The 20,413-nt window shown below is 34.1% G+C and overlaps 2 protein-coding genes across 3 annotated transcripts; one reads left to right on the forward strand and one right to left on the reverse strand.

Moving 5' to 3' along the window:
• Positions 1-436: 436 nt before the first annotated feature.
• LOC106166017 (menorin-like) lies at positions 437-4,514 on the reverse strand. Its single transcript, XM_086999411.1, has 5 exons — positions 4,357-4,514; positions 3,294-3,473; positions 2,837-2,934; positions 2,517-2,624; positions 437-2,295 (listed from the first exon to the last, which is right to left on the reverse strand). The coding sequence occupies exons 1-5, from the start codon at positions 4,472-4,474 to the stop codon at positions 1,210-1,212; spliced, it is 1,590 nt and encodes a 529-aa protein (XP_086855537.1). The 5' UTR covers positions 4,475-4,514; the 3' UTR covers positions 437-1,209.
• Positions 4,515-4,600: 86 nt separating this feature from the next.
• LOC106166016 (importin-13) lies at positions 4,601-18,342 on the forward strand. 2 transcript variants are annotated; one of them, XM_086999410.1, is made up of 27 exons: positions 4,601-4,725; positions 5,351-5,403; positions 5,667-5,789; positions 6,031-6,089; positions 6,269-6,377; positions 6,541-6,639; positions 7,064-7,117; positions 7,395-7,467; positions 7,747-7,963; positions 8,479-8,563; positions 8,736-8,864; positions 9,176-9,256; positions 9,555-9,743; positions 10,158-10,259; positions 10,469-10,616; positions 11,114-11,322; positions 11,533-11,667; positions 11,981-12,133; positions 12,355-12,435; positions 13,085-13,222; positions 14,083-14,179; positions 14,548-14,600; positions 14,930-15,005; positions 15,366-15,424; positions 15,771-15,860; positions 16,228-16,409; positions 16,878-18,342. In XM_086999410.1, the coding sequence occupies exons 2-27, from the start codon at positions 5,374-5,376 to the stop codon at positions 16,984-16,986; spliced, it is 2,880 nt and encodes a 959-aa protein (XP_086855536.1). In that variant the 5' UTR covers positions 4,601-4,725; positions 5,351-5,373; the 3' UTR covers positions 16,987-18,342. The 2 variants fall into 2 exon arrangements, with proteins under 2 accessions (XP_086855536.1, XP_086855534.1); XM_086999408.1 differs by lacking the exon at positions 4,601-4,725 and adding an exon at positions 5,091-5,112.
• Positions 18,343-20,413: the final 2,071 nt, after the last annotated feature.

Here is a 20,413-nt window from a genome sequence, read left to right on the forward strand (position 1 = left end):
AACTACCTTACACTGACTTCACCAGATAAATAACACAGCGGATTGATTTCACTAATTTAAGGGAAATGCGTTAGAGAAGCAGACGGTGGCACATCATTGCTCTCAAGTTGACAGACCTGGTAAATTTTTTGAAACTGGTATTTTGGTGAATTTGTCATAACATTCCCGTTTCTAAACATTTCAGGGAAATGAGCACGGACCGTGCTAAATACCTTGAGATTTTGACATGACTTGAAAGTGACTTGCATATGTGGTTCTAAACAAAATTTCGATACCTCATTGTTAAGATAGGCTGCACCGAAAGCTTCAGAAACCACTGGGTAACTGGGTTCTCTAGTTACTACTATGAGCAGTTCCCAAAAATGTACAAGCTGATGGAAAGGATCCGAGTTGCCAGTTGTGTCTGAAACTCAGGACTGAATAACATGACACAAGATTTTGGTGAAGAATATGAAAACGTGTAAGTTTATTTAACCCTGAATAACAAGTTAATAAAATGCGGATTTGAACTCAGTTATAGTACTTGTGTATGATGTTTTGAACAGTTTTTAAGGAATGTAAAATGGTAAATTGTTAACAATAAATTGCTTTATAATGCAGTATAAAAAAACAGCAACACAATACACCTCAATAAGAGACATTTGCGCCAATGGGAATATATGAGAATAAAATGCAGGCTCAAACTTAAGTTACAATTTATATGAAGTAAAACAAAAATTTATGTATCACAAGGTTAGTCGATCAGAAAAACAAAGAATGGATTCAACCACACACAAATAATTTTTTTCTATAATACATCAATAAATCACAAACTATTTTTGGTTAACTTTTAAGTTGAAAAATCTAAGGGGGTTAACTGTATGTGTTAACTTTACTTAATGTTTTTCGCATAAGCACTATGTACTTGACTTCAGTAAAATGCCTTGTTTGAAAGAATTCATCTCCCAATCTGATACTAGATATTTGAAAAAAAAAATCTTTCAAATATTACACAAAAATATAGAAATTCTAAAAAGGTACAAAATATTAAAAGAAGACTTCTAAAACTGGGAAATCTTCAATATTACATTGTCAAAATTTAAGAAGAAATTGATAAAAAAATACCACTCAAAAATGAGTATGTTATTTTTTCATTTTTGTATTTCACATTACAGTGCAACTATTGTGCACTGTCACATACCAATGTCAATTCAAATGTATGGTGTGTGACTACTGGATTATTAATTCTTCCACGATGCCATACACATTCAGAGTATTAGTCCTGACCACTATCTTATAGTCATCCTCAGACACTTTATTTGATGTCTGAAGAAGAACTGTTGTCCTATCTGATTCTTCATTGCTCAATATTTTATTACAATCTGGGGGAACTTTTACGTGGATAGAAATGGTATTTCCAGAGTCTAGGATCACAAATCTGTAGCAGGTTCCCACATAGCTGGGTGTGACTTTCCCTTCAGCTTTGAGGTCTATGTTGACCATATTATGTGTTTTAATACTAATAGCTCCTTGTGTTCCTATGAAGCATTTAACTGCTCTAAGTTTATGCAAATCATCTGGGTTTTTTGTGCGTAAGAAGATTTCCAGACCATCCTCCGGACCCGTCTTTGCAGTTCCTCTTGGTTCAAAGTAAACCACTCCAGTTATACTCGCTGGACTTGTAGAGGTTATCACAGTATTTAATTTACGAACTAAAAGTGCCTTCTCCCCAGACATAACAGCAGATCCTGTACCCAGCAGTAATCTCGAGTTTGTTCCATAATTAAACTGTTTCCATTCCTCAGAATACAGGCGTCTGTGAGCTCTCTGCAGTGTAGCTTTGTCCAAGTACCCACCTGGTCTCTCCCTGTGTTTAGGAAAATATTCCTTATGTCTTTCTGACACATGGTAATATACATCTGAACGAGGAAGTAAATATCGTATATATAGGATGTCCAGCAATGGGGTACTGTCCATTATATCATCCCAAACATAGAGATAAGAGTCTGTGGTGTCGCTGAGCCAGCGTATCTGTGGCACTGAGTGTTGTGTAAGCACGCTTCTGATGGAAATTGCAACAGGGTTGCGCAGATCATTTGAAGTGATTAGGTCATGCATCTCAATTACATCTGCCCACTTGTATCCCCTTTTGTTGGGGTTCCCCTCTGGGGGTACTGAAGTCCAGCCCAGCAACAGGGTAGAATAGGGGAACTTTTCATTGCATAGTTTAAAGAATTCTGTGGCATTAATTGTTGGAGATTTATCCGAGTTAGGTCCTATTAGTACATCGGCACCAAGCCATACAGGCACTTGGAGCTGAAATGACAATCAGGAACAGTTTATAGAAATGGAACAAAAATTAGTCTGCTTGAACATATTTTTCCAGGTGTATTATAAATTGAAAAGTCTGCTTATGTTCCACAATATGATGTGGATAAATGCCCTGATTAATACACTGCAAGTGACACTTTAGCAAAAACAGCTGATTTCTTCTTGCCTTTAGACATTTACTTAAATAAGTCACAAAATATGTTTACCTCATTTTTCAATTCCTGTAGAGTGTTTAATGCACTTTTCACATCTGTGATGCTTTTGAAATAAAGTAAGAACCCCTTTTGGTATGGCACAATCCACTGAATCCACTCCTACATGGGAGAAAAACATGGAATAAATTGAACCTTCTGTAGCTTATTTGTATAAAACTGCAATTAAAGCAAATGATTCAATAATCGTAACTGTCAATTGTTATATGTACAAAAAATTGTTAAGAAAATGAGAAGGTAACTTAACAATGTTAAAGAAACTGATAATCTTTCTAGAGCTTTGGTAATGTAATTAAGATCGCTTTTAAATTTACCTTTAATGAAATGGCTTTTCCTTTTTCATAACCCACTAATGATTGCAAAGATGTTGAATGTGTCTGTATGAACTTTGCAATAAACATATGAGCATTATCTATAATAAAAAAAACAGGTGTGATTGAATACAAAATACTACAACTGTGATATGATGAGACTGCAATTACAATGGACATTGAGAGTTATGCTTTCAAACATTACCATTTAAAATGCCCACAATTTAATATTATATATATTCTAAAGTCTATGCTAAAGTCAATACCATCACTTGTAATTGAAGCATCCATGGTCATGTACACTAATATTCTATGCATTTTAAAAATTGGTAAGGTAAAAAAATTGGGATAATGAGCCTGTAAATGTGGACCATTATAATTTTTTAATTTGTTTAAATAATGAAGGGAAGCCAGTAAGTCCAAGAGTTCACTATAGAACCTTGATCAGAAGATGGCTCACCATTCAGTGCCTTTATCACATCTGTTTCAGTATAAGCTGTGCTCCAAGTGACGTTTCCTGCGTCCCCGTTGACATCTGTGAAGTACTCCCCAGGACACACATCAGGACGAGCTCTGGCTTCACTTCTACCCCTTAATAGTGAATAATGTGGTTTCCTAGGCCATTTGTTTATAATATAACCTAAAGAAAAAAGTCAAGTATTTAGTTCAATAACTATAGAGCTACTATATAGTATTAAGCAAGTAAGTTTCAAGTTTTACAAAATTTATATCTCCCTTGACAAAAACTTCAACTAAGCTTAAAATTTGCTATTTGTAGGGTCTCTATAGTCTAAAAATATACATAAGTTTGAATCTTAACCATTTCATATATAATTTATAACAAGATGGGATCCTTGGTGATCAGTTACTGGCAATTGTTTTCCTGTGGTCATTAAACAGGTATTTTTAAATACTTTTTAAACATATTAAGTATTTTAAATACTAAAAAAAAGAGTGGATAACAAACTTGGTCACCTACTCTTTTGAATGAATTCTGTAAAATGTGGGCTAGTAGGCTAGAGGGGCCATTAGAGGAGTAATCTCCAGATTTTTTCCAAATGACCTGATCAGGACACTAAATGAGACACTCCATGGGTTTGAAAATCTCCCAAATGCTTATTTTGCAATCCACAGCTTCTTATAGAACCTTATATACACCTTAAAAATGAGTTAACCCCTTAAATATTTTTGTTTATAATGTTGATGTTGATATTTCCATTGGAGCTTATATTTATAAGACTGGACAGTTAAAATCAACCTTATAAATTTATAATTACATGTTAAATCCAAACGCAAAGAGGGATGGATAAATGATTCTTGAGTACGAGAAAATTGCTTTTCCTGGGAAAATTCCATTTTGGCGGGAAAATCTCATGAAGTATACTTTTAAATTGTTGTTTAAGCCACTAGAATGAGTGATACACATGTACTTCGCTGTACTTAGCTCTTTACTGCACAAGAGAGTAGGTAAGATGTGTAACAAATACTTGTGTTTTGCAAACATATTGCCATGGAAGTCTTACCTCTGTAATTATATGCCAGGATGGCAAGTATAAATATTCCAAATAATATTTTATACACCAAAAACCGTCTATACGCCCTAGGAACAGAGTAAAATATTTGTCTATAGAGGTTTGCCATCTCTCAGTTCACGTTCTAGTCTATTGCTTGATCATGTGACCAATGTTTCCAAGATGAATATGAAATGTAAAGCAACAAAAGGAATGGGAATAAATAGCCTACTGCTCAATGTGCGAAGTAGCATAGATATAAAATATCTGAAAATAATTTCGGTATGAATGTCTAACATCTTGAAAGTACATAAAATGCATATTTCTTCAGACATTCACGAACGAGATATTACGAGAGCTGATTTCAATATGGTGGATCAGGTAAGGGGCAGGTGCTTGAGGAATTATTGTTTTTTGCTTGAAGAGCATTAGAGAAATTGCTTCTAACGAAAAATAACATTTAGATGTTGATTCATGCAAAAGATACTGCCGACTGTTATTGTGTTTTCATTCTATGGGTAACATCAGAGACACTGGCCTTTGTCACATCCAAGCTCAAAGTCGACTACATTATTTACATCACAGTGTCACTGACAACTTGTCATCAGTCACCAAGACTTTAGTATTAAAGAAAAGTTAGCGGTGCTCGCTGACGTCCCTCAGTGATTGTGAATACAGGACAAGACAGATAAAACGCGCTGTATCTTCTTTTCAAATATGTGGTATATACAGTACAAGAAGGGGGTTTATTTACAAAGCAAATGCTAGGTTAGATAAGGACTATGCGTCGTTGATAATGCACTGTAACTGTGCCACTTTGGTGACTTCAAGTCCTTACTTTATACAAGAGTCAGAGGGTTTGACCAAGGCCTTGTTGCAGTCTCAGTGGCTTCAGCTAAAGTTCACAATTAAATAGAGGAGTCCTCTTATTGTTTAACATTTCCTTAATAATTTACGTACATGTTATGTAAAATGACTTATCTAAAGTGTTTATATATTTAATCAGAATTAGAGAAGTGCTTTGAAGAAATGGACATAACTGTAGAAAACATAGAAAAGGTGAGTACTGCTTTGCACCCATTATTATAGTTGTTTTAATTGCAGTGTGAGTTTTGTTTATGGATGGAAATAGAAATTGAAAGTTTACTTTCCATTTTGCTAAGGCCTAATTGCATACTTATTTTAAAAAAAGAAAAAAAAACAATGTAATATTATTTTAAAGTAATTATCAATGCAGTAATATTGATCATCTAACAAAATGTTGTATAGTAAAGCCATTTTTTGACATGGTTTTATTGGTGTTATAAATTTCTGTTTTCTAGGCCATCTATCAGTTTTATCAGTATGATGCAGCCACTCAGCAGCAAGCCCACTGTTGGCTCACTGTGGCCCAGGCTTCTCCAGCAGCATGGAGCTTTTGCTGGGAATTATTACAACCTAACAAGGTAAATGTCCATCTTTGATGTCAGATCTTTGTGAAACATTTATATGTCTTTTATGCATTATATATTAACAGTGCATGTTGAATTCATAATCTAATGGAGTAATTAAAATCAACCACTCAAGTCTGAATGCCCAAAAATTTTACTGCCATCAATGCTGTTACATTCAGATCGTTTGATGATTAAAATATGAATGCATGTAACATGCCCTTCTGTATTCAGAATTGAGATTTCATTTCTTCAGAGTATACAAGTTCAGTTTTTTGGTGCCAACTGCTTGCATATGAAGATATCAAAGTATTGGTAAGTCTGAGAATTCATTACTAGACATGTATTAGATAATTCCCTTAACATAGCTTGGATAAACTTGTCTGTAATAAAGTTGCATCATTTTAAGATTGCACAGGACTGAGTTTGATAACTGACCTAGAGCATAATGCATGTTATCAGTGTCACCTACCTTTTATCATGTTTTTCTATAGGCATGAGCTGCAGCAAGAGCAGTATGAAGTGCTCAAGACACAGTTGCTTCAGCAAATAGCAAATTATGCAAAAGGGCCTAAAATCGTACTTACAAGGCTCTGCGTAACGGTGAGTCTTATCTTCATATTCACCAATTGTAGTAAAGAAATAATGAAGTCACTTCAGTCCTGATAGTAAACATCTATATATAACAGCATTCATATTCATCACATATTTTATCAGAGTTGTTTAAATCATTGTAGAGTGGATCATTTTTTTACTCCTCCTGTAGCTTGCAGCCTTTGTGATGCACACCATACCAGGCTACTGGCCAGACCCCCTGGAGACAGTGATGACCATGTTCCAGCAAGCTAACTTACCTCAAGTAGAGGTATAGTAGTAGTAGTAGTAGTAGTAGTAGTAGTAGTAGTAGTAAAAATGTTGAAAATACATGTTGTCGTTAGTTTTTATACAACAGATTATGAGATGCATTATTTGCAATAATTTTGCAATTATGTTATAAATTAAATCAAACATGATTATTTGATAAAAGAAAGGAAAAAGATGCAAAACAATCAAACACATTTGTAGTTCAGTCATTGAGATTAATTTCCACTCTACCTTATAGCCTTTCTCTCTTTCTTTGTAGTGTAGACTGTCTTGTTTTGCTGCACCAATCTTATTTTCAGTGGCTATTTTGGTTGATACTTTGGTTCTTTGCCAGGATTTATCTTTTTATTTACAACTGCCAAACACAAAACTTAAGTTTATGACTTTAAGTCTGTAAATTATCTTATTATTATTATCTCTTTCAGCCTAAACAAGTATGTGTAATCCTCCTTGAAATCCTCACAGTAATCCCAGAAGAGGTAGATATAAATAGACACCATATAAGTTACTTAAACAATTTAACATTACTGTAAAATTTTGTATCAAATAGTTGCATTGTTCCATTCATTTTGAAATGCTGTGGATTTCATTGTAAAATGGTGCATTTTCAAAAATTGTCCAATTAATTTTTTTTAGCAGGTATGTTGTTCAGATGATGTTGACATAAATGTTGTGATATTATATTTGTTTTTACTTCTTTGTTCAGTTTACCTCAACATACCATTGTTATGATAATATTCCATGCTTTTTTTTCAGTTCTTTTCTATCCACCTTACTCAGTATCAGAAAGGTGTGATTCGACATGAACTGAAGAAAGGATCACAACATGGTAAACATGAATTGTTTTGTTGTGCATTGAAATCCTACACATGATTTTCAATTACATCTGTTGTGTAACTGCACTTCAAAAATCACATGTATTTGAATTAATTTAGTGAGTGATAACCTCTGGTGAAAATTTCTATGAAAGTTTGTCTTATTAAAATTACCATGTACATCTGCACACGCACATGCGCACACACACAATTTTTTTTAATGGAATTATCATGTGGCTAGATAATATCGTTAGAATTGTGGAAAAAGAAAAAATATGATCCTTCTGTTTCAGTCTTGCCATTTTTGCAAAGTCTGATGAACCCCTCATCCCCAGAAGAGGTTTATGACCAAGCCATGAAGTGTTTTTCCAGCTGGGTGCAGTTTGGGCTGCCTATTTATGAGTGTGAACCCATGGTGGAACATCTGTTTGAGGCGATAGCTAATGAATCTCTCTTTGAAACTGCTATAGAGGCTCTGTCACAAGTATTCCTTCACCCTGAGGCTCATAAGTAAGTAGTGGTCATGGAGATTGACCATCAGTTTTGGAACTACAGGGGTTTGTGGGGTGTAGATGTCTAGACATACAATGCTTATGGTAATAATGCATTTCCTATTTATTATTTAACAATTCTTGTTTCACCTTTTGACTTTTACATTGTAAATTTGACTTGGTATGGAACTTGTTGCTCAATACTGCAGTCTTAGTTATACCCTAGTTACATTTTTATCTGTCTAAAGTGAATATTTGTGACCTAGATTATAACTTTACTCCTGCATTAGCATAGGATAATTACTTAGGTGCTCATTTAGGTTACTTTTGAATATCAACAAAATTTACTTTATAATGCATCATAAGAAGGGAACTCCTGGTATTGTTTCAGACTGAAGTGTTTGAAAAATTACATGACATATTGCTAATATTTAAAGAACACTATATCATCATCATTTTAGTCTTGTGTTGTTAATAAGATTTTAAGTAATTGTAATAAAAATATTATAAAAGAAATTTGTCACTTATTTTCAGGTATCCAGCTACTATCCTTAAATTTGTCCCAAAAGTATTAGCCTTAGAGGCTTATTTACAAAAAAGTATCCAAGAGAATGATTTGGTGAGTCTATTTTTTTAGTTAGATTTTATCAATATTTTTTAATTTGAAAAGCATCTTTGTAAAACTGAACTGATGTTGCAGTGTTTTAAAGTAAAAATAGATATGTAAATAAATAAGTGTAGTGAGTGATATAAGTAGCATTTTTATTTTTATTTTCCTTTTGCTTTCATAGGAGGTTTGCCAAGGTATCACAAGGCTGTTGTCCAATCTTGCTGAGAACCACACCGACCTTATACTGAACAGTACATTACAAGGAGGAGAGCAGAAAGACCAGGTGCTCAGTCTGGTCAAGTTCATGATGGTGAGCATGCAGTATATTGAAAGCAGAATTCACTGTTAAATTTTGCTGCATTTTCCATTGCTTTTAAATAAACTTTGTGATATTCTAATGAAAATTTGTCTGTGTAGTAGATTACTAGTAGTGATGAGACCAAAAACTCTGAGGTACGATTCAGAAAATAATTGAATGATAGTAAAATTTTTATATTAATAGAGGATAAAGAAAATGATTAAAAAAAAAGCATGTTAACTTCCGATTTGAAGATCTCCCAGTGAGAAAATTTTTGGTAGTTGCAGTGGCTGATATAATGATTAGGGTTTTCTAATTTCCAGCAATGCACTGCTATCCCAGGCACTTTCCCAGTAGATGAAAATTGTAGTGACATGACTTTCAGTTTCTGGTATGTTCTTCAGGTAAGTGCTTATAAAATCATTTCTAAATTCCATGCTTTTTGGACTTTACATTGATAAACTCAAAGTATTGGGCTCACTGTATATAGTAGCATTATATGTGCAACTTTTCTTTGTAGTTTTGTTGTATTTTTAGGTGAATACTTATGAAAAAACTCTGGATCAGACTTTAAACTTTTTTTGGTAATACCAGCAATGGTATTGTGTTGAAGTCCCTGCATAATGTTTCCTTTGTGTATATGCCTTTTGGATGCTCAACCAACCAAAGTAACTTACAATTGAATATAACTGTCTTCCTCAGGATGATATAGTGTCTTCAGACCCGGTGAAGTTTGAGGTTTATGTGCCAGTGTTTGCCCCTGTATACATGACTCTAGTCAATGTGCTGCTGACCAAAGTGCAATATCCCAGTGATGAGGTGTTTGCGGGGATGAACAATGAGGAGAAAGAACAGTTTAGGTGCTACAGACAGGACATCAGTGACACTATGGTGAGATTTCTTGGTCTTTTTAAATGGACAGACACAGTGTGTCAGATCATGCTGCCATCACCTTCTGGTTTTTCCTGTCATTGTCACCTTGCACTTTTTGTTATTAGAAAATTATAAATGTAAGTTATAAACATAGTTTACAGTAGTAGATATTTAAACTGCAAGGACCATGGGGTAGAAATATATAATATGATATTCATTTGTTTTAATTATGGTTATTTATTACTAAATGGTTTTATGTAAATTGCACTGAGACACTTGTGTAGTGCAACTCTTAAGACGTGAGTTATTAATATTATTGTTGTTATTATTATGGTATGTATATAGTGACATATATAGATTATATTTTCTCTTTTTGCCAGAACTTGGTCAATAATTTCTCAGTTATAATGACATTTTAAAATGCAATTTCAGATGTACACATATGGAATCTTACGGGAAAGCATTCTGGTAAATTTAAACTCCAGTCTTCAAGGAATTATAGAGAGATCATCCACAGGAAACTTCAAGTGGCAGGTAAGGCACTGACTGGACACTTATCAATTTAAAATTAATGCTTGAAATATAAACTAATATAAATATATATATATATGTTTTTGGTTTTACCTGACCCCAAAAGAGGAAATCAGCATGGTTCATATTAAAAGAAAATGTACAGTCTCAAATTGGCCATTGTACAATTTCACATGAACATAAAAGTGTGTTATGGTATTTTACTTTTCTAGGAAATAGAAGCCATGTTGTTCCTGATGGGATCCATAGCAGAAAGCATTGATTTAGAGGAAAGTGTCTTCTTGCCAAACATGTTCAACATGTTGCCAAGACTGCCTTTTACCAACACAATACTCATCTCTACGACACTGTACACCATAGGTAGGTATAGGTGCCCTAACTTAATACAGTACTCATCTCTACTACACTGTACGCCATAGGTAGGTATAGGTGCCCTAACTTAATACAGTACTCATCTCTACTACACTGTACAACATAGGTAGGTATAGGAGTCGTTGGTTTACTGTAACTTGAATGATTAAGTATACAGAAACATCATTGCTATAAGTTTAGATAGAAAAAAGTAGTGAAAAATGAAATGCATGAAAAAAACTTGCCTTTTATTGAGATACAGTTATCTATCTCTGTTTTTTGTCCAATGTTTTTGACAGACACAAGCATTGCATCTGGATATGAAAATATAGTACCAACTCTGAGTCACCTTTAATAATAACAATAATAATAATAATAATTCTTACTAGTAAAAATGATAGTAATTACAAGAAATAATGGTTTTAGTAATTATAACAATACCAGCAACAATAATCATGGTAATCAGTTCTGAAATTCTAAAGATAAGATTCCCCCCAATATTCCAGGTTACTATGCAGAGTGGATCAACTGCCACCCTGATGTTCTCCCCAGTATTATCCCCCTCATTCTAGAGGGCATGAAGAACCCAGAGGTGGCCCAGTCTGCCACCCTCGCCTTGAAAGATGTGGCCAGGGAGGGACAGGAACACCTGAAACCTTTTGTCCATGGAATATTGACTGCTAGTCAGGTGGTTTTAGAGAGTGGAATATTAAAGGTATTGAAATATTGAATAGAAGTCATTTCATTTAATGATTTACTTATTTTCATCGTGAAACTTTTTAACATAGGCTGACTTATTATGTCATTTGTTTAAAATTTACCCATGTTCTCATACTTTCATTTATTTTTTAGATGTTGAATTATATTTTTAAAATGCAGCTCATATTTCTCACCCTTCATCTGATTACACATTTATACATTTCAGTCCAGAGACAGTATTAGGTTGATGAACTGTGTAGGCTATGTGGTCTCTGTATTACCTGTTGAAGAGATTATGCAGTACCTCAACATTCTGCTCACTCCTCACATGCAGAAACTAGACCAACTGGCTGATCAGGAGGTAATTTTTTTAACATAAAATTTGTTTACTTTGTTTGTTTGTGTTATCAATATATTATTTTGAATTTATTTTATTTTAACGGATTTACTTAAATAGTTGAAGTATAGATCTGTGGCTGATTTTATAAAAGTTTTACATTAACTTGATTGCAATATGATTACCAATTTACTATGATATTGTCACAGCAAACTGGAACCCTCCATTTGCATTAAACTAATTAAAAAAACTTATTAGTAATATAATTTACAGATTTGTATTGTTCAAATCCAAAATTTGTATAGATCAAATGATGCACTGTTCTGTAATCTTCCAGCCCACGGCAGCAGTGAAGGCAGGCATCTTGGAGAAGATCCAGATGCTGACATGGCTGTTTAATTCCCTAGATACCAGAGGTGAAGATGAAATCAGGAAAGAGGGTGGAGAGATGAAAGTGTCAGGAAAGAAACACAGTGAAGGTCCACAGCCAGTATGTACAGTTATTCTTATCATGTGTGAATTGTTTATTACCTTGATGTGTTTTATTCAGAGTGAACTGTTCTGTCCAGTTTTTCTTCAAATGGGGTTTATCTCTCCTTGAGGAAGATCATTTTATTATGGAAAGACATTCCAGTAAACGTGTAATGTTGATAGCATTAAGATGTGCCTTTTTCCCCTCCAGGTTTATTGTGTATTGCCCATATGTTTCAGGTGTTCTTAATCCTCAGACAAGTGTCTCCCATCATGCAGAAGGTGATTAACAAATGGATCAATGATGCAGGCATTATTGAGGTGTGTATATTCACTTCTATATACCCTTTGCTTAAAATATTCAATTCTTCCCTGCCTTCTCTAATTCCTTTCTCTATCTCTGATACTCTTGTCCTCCTCAATGGCATATTCCTTCTCCTTCACCTATCCCACACCTACAAACTCTCTCACACACCAATCCCTCTTCGAGTCTTGTATAACTCCTTTCAACTGTCCCACTCATATATCCTCACATATCCCAGTTTGACCTCACAAGTAACACTCTCTTAACTTCTCTCTCACTTGTAACCACTCTCTCACCTGTCCCTCACATATAACTTGTCTCTCACCTGTCCCACTCATATAGCATCTCCCTCACCTGTCCCTCTCAAATAACTTCTCCCTCACCTCTCCATCTCATATAACATCTCCCTTACCTGTCCTCATATCACATCTCTCTCACCTGTCCCACTCATATAACATCTCCCTTACCTGTCCTTCTCATATAACATCTCTCTCACCTGTCCCACTCATATAACATCTCCCTCACCCGTCCCACTCGTATAACATCTCCCTCACTTGTCCCCCTCTTATAACCTCTCTCCAGCTCATCCAGTGTCTCACATATGAACTTGCCCAGTCACTCTCTTGACTACATGTATGCTTTATTCAGTGCTGTTGTGTCTTTCAGTCCATCTGTGATCTCCTGAAGAAGTGCCTGAGGACGCTGATGGATGACTTTGACCCCCTGGTAGAGGAGGTCAGTGAGATGCTGGCCCAGATCTACTGTGCAGCCGCTCACACACCCATACTTGACTTGGCAAAGCAGGTAATGGGACAAGAGAAAATTCATGATTCTATCTACAGGTTTAAGTCATTCCTGTTTTACAGTTCTGTGTCAAAGTTATGACAAAAAGGTTTTCCGTGAGTTTTAGTTTAATACATTTTGCATTGTCCCTTTTGTAGTGATAAGGTTGAAAATGTCATGTTTCTTAGGTAAAAACACCCTCTAGTCTGTATAGAAATGATATACCCTTTTTACTAAATTTAGTGTTTGTGAATTGTGCATTTGAGCATATTTTAGCTAGTTTCGGCTTCTGGTGCAAGTATCTTAATGTCACAGAGGTCTTCATTTGAAAACTGCTGTCTTAATGGTATTCTTGAGGCCCAGAGACAGGATGCAAATGTGGAAACTTGATGCTTAAGGGCACAATGTTTAACTAAAAGGAAACATCAATTACTGAGCAGCCGGAGAAGATATATAATATATAGTCATATATTAATTTTTACAAAGCTTTCTCTCCCAAAATTCCTGATAAATTTTCATAAAAAAGAAATTATGAAAATGTGAGCTTGTGTCATTTTGATTAAAAGTGACATTATTTGTTGCTTTACCTGATAGATTAGGAAAACCTGCTTAGTACAATCTGGGAGAACCATTCTTTGATCAGCTAAATTATATTCCACAGATTTATGATATGAACTCTGAGCATGCTGAGCCTACAAATAATATTTTAAAATCCATTCATGTAAATCAAAATGTGTGCATTTAAAGAATTGCATGATGTAATAGACTTCCTGTTGAAAAAATCCAGATTATATTCATTATCACTTTACATAATATAAATCCTGTAATTTGTTTTATGTCCAAAAATTGATTTCTGTGATTTCACTGCCCAACCTTTTCAGATTCTGCTGCTGTTTGCCTCAGACGACAAACACAAAATGACAGTCCAGTCATTATTTCTGGCTCTTTGTAATAAAACATTAACTGTTGCTGAAACAGGTTAGTTGATCAAAAAGATGGAATGCAGTGTGAATAATTGTGATAGTCTTTGCTTAATAGAGCAGTTGCATTTCCCCCATCATATAATCAAATGTGTGCATTTTCAGAGGAAGGGGACAATAAGATGACCATGAGTTGGGAACAAAAAGTTGGTCAGATTTTACTGGCTTATTTTAAAGTACAAGTAATGGGTGCTTCAAGATTCCACCAGGGCTTATTGATTGATAAATTAGATACAAATTGATAGAATAAATGTAAGAATTTTTCTTGTAATGCCGATCAGCCCATTGTTGATCGACACATGGATTGATTTTGATAATATAAGATGTCCTGTTGATAGAAATCAACTATTATTTTATTTCTGGAAGGTGCAAGAGAGAATACGGATCTTGTGGAAGCATTTATGTTGCTGCTGGCTCAGGTAAATACCATGTCTCATTTTGCATATTGGCAGATGGTTGTGAATAGGTCTCATTTAAAAAATGTAAAAGTGAAAAAAAGTCTGATTCTTGTTTAACACACTCCACTGTGTCTCAGTGCAGTTTACAGTAGGTGACAATACAGAAATTTGCCTGAAAAGATTTTTTGAAGAAAAGTGTGTATAAAACTGAATATACACTACAAAACGTTAAAGATCCAATGCTAAGATTTAAGTGAAACATGACAGTCAGTTTTGTATCTCTCAAGAAATGTTAATGCTAGTCCAAGTTTAAGTATGTTTTTAAATTTGTCTCATTTTTTGATTTTCAGCTGATTAGGAAGTGCTCCACATGTATCAGTTTTTTCTTCAATGAACAGTGCAATATCCTTGGATTGTTTCAGTTAGGTGAGAAGAGTTTATCTCCTCCATCCCAAGTAATAAATATGCCATTCAAGAGACATATGTAAATTGCAGTATATGTATAGTTTGATTGATACTTGGCTTCTGAAGACCACTTTTGTTGATGTCAACTACAAGTTAAATTTTATTATTTTAATTTCACAACTATTAATTGATGAGGCAATCAAATGATAATTTTGGTGATTGATTGATTGAAGCACTAAACTGTGCTATCAGAACCCATTTATTTTCAGTAGGAACCTTCTTATTTTCTTTTTCAGTTTCTAGATTTATCATAAATTTAATTAAAAACTGTGAGAGGAATAAAATATTAATAGATTTATAATTATTTTTTCTTTCCCTCAGGAGTTGTAGGCATCAGTTTACCAGAAAATGGCACAGTGAAAGCTTCTTGTAGTTTCTTGGTGAGTGTAATGTTTCTAGTTCTAGAACATTGATAATGGCATTTTCTCCTTTTACATAAACTAAATGTATGAAGCAGTTTATACAAGAAGTTTCAGTGTGCATTCTTTGATTCTCTATTGTTATTGGCTTAGAATTTGTGCTACCATTCAAAACACATTTAAAAACATTATCTTCAAAACATTATGCTTTACATATTGTATATTGTTAATTTACTGTTTGAGACAGTTTCAGGGGACAGAATGTTTTGTCCCTGAGAACCGTGGTCTTTTAAAGCATGCATGCAGATACTAGTCAAAGTCTCCTACTTCTTTTTACTGATTAAACAGAAGTTAAAACTTCTTTCAGAGTGAATTTATTACAAATTCCTGCAAACTTCCTTCTGTAAAAGAGATCATATTGAACCATGGTCACACATTGATTGAGAGGATATTGCGGGTAAGTAATATTGGCTAGATTTTATTTGATGCTATGGAAACAATGATAGAAGGGCAATTTATAAAGCTTGTTTACCATAGTTTCTCTTCTACAAGTTTTAGTTTTTAAATGTATGAAACTGGTCAGGTGGGCTTTCATTTTGAAATAAAACAATTTAGCATTGAACTGAGTTGACTGAATTCAGTTAATGTGAGAGAAATATCAATCGGCAGATATCTGACTTTTTGGGAGGCAAAAATATCATTGGCCTAAGCAGCCCCCTGGACCCCTCACCATATTTTCTGACTTTTTCACTAAATGGCAGTCCCTGATTAATACCTTTTTTATTTTTTATTAATTTGTTAATTTAGCTATGTATTTATTTTAGGCAATTGGAGGAGATTCCCCAAGAGGTGTAATTGACTCCATGGCAGATGTCATTCTTGCTCTAAACAGGAACCACTGTGAATACTTCAGGAAGTGTTTACAGGGCCTGCTGAGCCAGCCAGACTTCCCCAACAACAGGGTCACACAGCAGCAGAAGGAACAGTTTGTCAAAATGGTTATGAAGTAAGTTCATCTGCTGATAATAGTATAATACAATTTTTTTACTTTCTGTGAGGTCAACTTGACAAATGAATTAACTGAAGCTGGGATAATTGACTGATGTCAATTAGTGAGCGTCAAAATTCTGTGACCATGTAACAATAATTGTAATGATTTATTTTAATATTGCAGCCAGAAGGCTGAAGTTTTACATTTGTTATAAAATAGAATTTTGAAGGATATATGGAAATTAATTAAATTACTGTATATAAAAATCCATTCATAAAAGATAAGGTGTTAGTGTGGTATTCTTAAATGTTTAAAGATAGGTAATGATCACTGTTTACCATTGAATGTTTAGTAAATCTTATCAGACATCAAATACATTATGGAGCCCTGTAGAATTTATTCACCATGCTTGTTTCTATCATTGACCTATGCTTTAACATTTTTTAATAAATTAACAGTGTGTATGTTCATTGTATTTTGCAGGGAAAGAGTCCACAAGAGGAGGTTAAAAGAGACAGTGAAAGAATTCACCTTGATGTGCCGTGGTATGATTGGAACCGAGTATGCTGCCCAGTCTGTGGGTCTTATATGATACATGGATACAGTTTCTTCTTGAATTGAATCATTCTCTTTAGAGAGTTATGAATGCTTTAACCTTATGCTTTCTCTCATGCTGCTGGGGAGAGCTGCCTCTTGATATTACTACACGGCATGTAGATTGTCCATTGACTTCAACCTACATTGATATTGAAGTGCAGGGCTGACAACTCTTTATGTTGATATTATAGAAACAAATGATACATTCGTCAGCTGTGTCGAACTTGTGTGTTTGTTTAAAAAAAAAAGAAAACCTCAGTCAAACCAACCTACTGAAGCACCGTACTGAATATTTCTTTTTTAAAACCACTTTTCCAAAGTTCATCTTAACCATATTGTAATGTTCAACCATATTTCTGAACCAAGGTTTTTAAGTTGGATTTTAATCAATTCCATCTATATCCAATGCATAAACAAACTTGAAATATAAAGATTCAGTATTTTTTGATACTGTGATTTTGTCTGATTATTAAAGCAACCAAAAGAATTGTTGGGAATGAAGAGAGAGTAATTCTGAAACTTTTTGGAATTCTTGTTATCTTTAATGGCTTTTGTGTAGAAAATATGTCAATTTTTAATGGCAAGTTTATACATAGCTTATTATATCCTCAAAAGAATAAGACAGTGGTTTGAATGAGGTTGAATAACTATCATGATTCAATTTTGATTAATTTATAATTGATTGAAAGTGATGATTTGTGATACAATATAGCCAGGAGATTAGTTTAATTCCTATGTTGTTGTAAGGCAACATGCTACAAATGTTCAAATTTCAAAGACCTATCAAGTTAAAATTGTTGGTCATTTACAATTCTCAGATCAACTTTCCTTGTAAATAATTCTTGAAGCTCAGCTAATTACCTGTACCAAAGAGACATTAATTGATGTAGTTCTCCAAACAAAAAATGTGAATTAGCTGAAGTGCAAAAAATTATACATATACAGTTTTAATTATTTATTTACAAGAAATTCATGTTATGGAGAAAAAAGTTGTTTTAGAATGATTTAGAATATGCACAATAATTTTGGTGCTACAGTTGACGTATAGATAATTACAGCAACCTATACATGTTGTTGCAGAATTAATGAGAGCTAGTTTTCTTTAGTTCTTACTGCTTGGTGAACTTGGTGAACTATGTGACCAATTTTATTTGCTTGACAAAAACTTTAAGATCGTGATGTGTCTGCGCTTAGAGGGCTGTCTATTTTTGATTGAAATAACCATTTAATTATTCATACGGTATTTTATGCCAATAATTTGCATCCTCGTTCTTTGATAATCTTTTATCACCAATCAAATATGATTCCATTATATAATGATAACGTGCTAATAAATTTTTATAGTAATGCATTTTAATAATTTTTAAAGTTGAATGATTTTAAAATCTCTATCCCCTCCAAACAATTTTTTTTAGATGTGTGTGTGTGCGCGCTTATGTCTTACCTTCAGTTGTAAATCATTAGCTAATAAGTATACAGCCAGTTGCTTGCGGTGCTTATACTATGAAGTCTATTTCCACTGTAGACTACATGAATTTTTTACGCACTTTCTCGTAACATACCAAAACCAACTGAACATGTGACCATAAATCCTCTATATGGCCATGACGTCGATGACGGCAAAGCATCATGTTCACATGGTGGTACTAAACTATATGCATCAACATAACAAACAAACAAAATAATAACATTCCAATATTTATGCATCATAATATTCCAATATTACCTACGTATTGCAAACGGGTATCTGCGAATTTCCCATATATTTGTGAATATGAACTTGAAGAACACGGTAAAAATTCGCCAACATAAAATGATAAATACATGATCATACATGATGAGGTAATACTGTTTGAATTATACAAAATAATATTTAAACCAGCTTCAGATTTTTTTTCATTTTCTGCAATCCTTTAACGGTTTCGCATACTTTCCTAAAATCACGGTAAGTACATATGCTGCATAAAGCAGTAAAATCTATTGCCACTGTATTTGATATTTTCTTAGATTGTATTTGATATTTTCATAGCAAAACACATTGAACTCAATGCATTCCTCTATGCGTTTATGACGTCTATGACGGCAAGGCGTCACGTTCCTATGGTGGTATAAACTCCATGAATCAACTGAACGTACAAAAAAGCAACCGAATCATTATATTAAAATAACACCTACATTCGCGTATTGCAAACTAATAATCGATGAAATTTATTTTCTCTTTTTTGTAAATATGAACCTGAAGAACACGGCTGAACTTCTCCTAACTGACTATAAACCTTCACTGCTTGGATTCAATAAAATTTGAATATTGTAGAGTGTATTTCTAAGTTTCGTCATTTTAACGCGATTGAACGAGTTATTACACTCGCTTTTAGTGCAACCATCAACGTATTATCATTATTTAAATGTGACAATGAAAATCGCGCAAACTCGCTCTTGAACAAGCCAAAAAAAATTGATAGGCTTATTTGAATTATACAAAATTGATTTATCCAGAACCTTTTTTTTTTTTTTTTTTTTTTTTTTGTGACACGATTAAACGATCTCTCTTACCTTTACTAAAATGGCGATTGTCAATAGCAGCACTTGTGCTGTAAAATATATTTTCACAATTATTTGAAATTCTCTGAGATTCACTCTTCCTCGTAACATAGCAAAACAAACACGTAACAGACGTCGATGACGGCAAAACGTCATGTTCCTATGGTGGCACAAAACTACATGCATCAACAAAACACAACCGCAACATGGAGTCTAATATTCAATTGCACTGATTCAAATGTTACCTATATTCACGTATCGCAAACTAATAATTTATGAATTTTCTTCCTTCTATTTGTAAATATAAACAAAGAACATGACTAAATTTCCCCCAGAAAACACACTACGCGGAAATACTGATTGTTTTATACATAATTTAATTTAACCAGCATCACACCTTTTTGAGGTCATGTCGATACTCCCCCCGCACCGTTACTCCCCCGCACCGATACTCCCCTGCACCGATACTCCCCCGCATCGATAATCCCCCTTAGTAATTTTTTGTATTATGCGCATCGATACGACCCCACACCGATAGATCCCCGCACCGATACTCCCCCTCAGTATATCTGTAATTGTGGGGGAGTATCGGTGCGGGGAAGTATTGGTGCGGGGGAGTATCGGTGCGGGGACGTATCGACATGTAACCATTTTTTTCACATTTAGGCCTACGTGACAATTTAACGATTGTTCTCACCTTTCCAAAAATCCTGATAAATATAGTCAATTGATCGCAGCGCTTATCCAGTAAAATCTATTTTCTCTGTATTTTATGTTCTCTAAGGTTCACTTTTCCTCGTAAGAAAGAAAAAAAAATTATAACCTTTAATCCTCTGGTGGCAACGTTTCTCGGATCAATGATAATAACAATGGCAGTGTAG

The sequence above is a fragment of the Lingula anatina genome, chromosome 1, assembly GCF_051362555.1.
Source record: "Lingula anatina isolate TDL-2025a chromosome 1, LinAna3.0, whole genome shotgun sequence".
NCBI classification, from domain to species: domain Eukaryota; kingdom Metazoa; phylum Brachiopoda; class Lingulata; order Lingulida; family Lingulidae; genus Lingula; species Lingula anatina.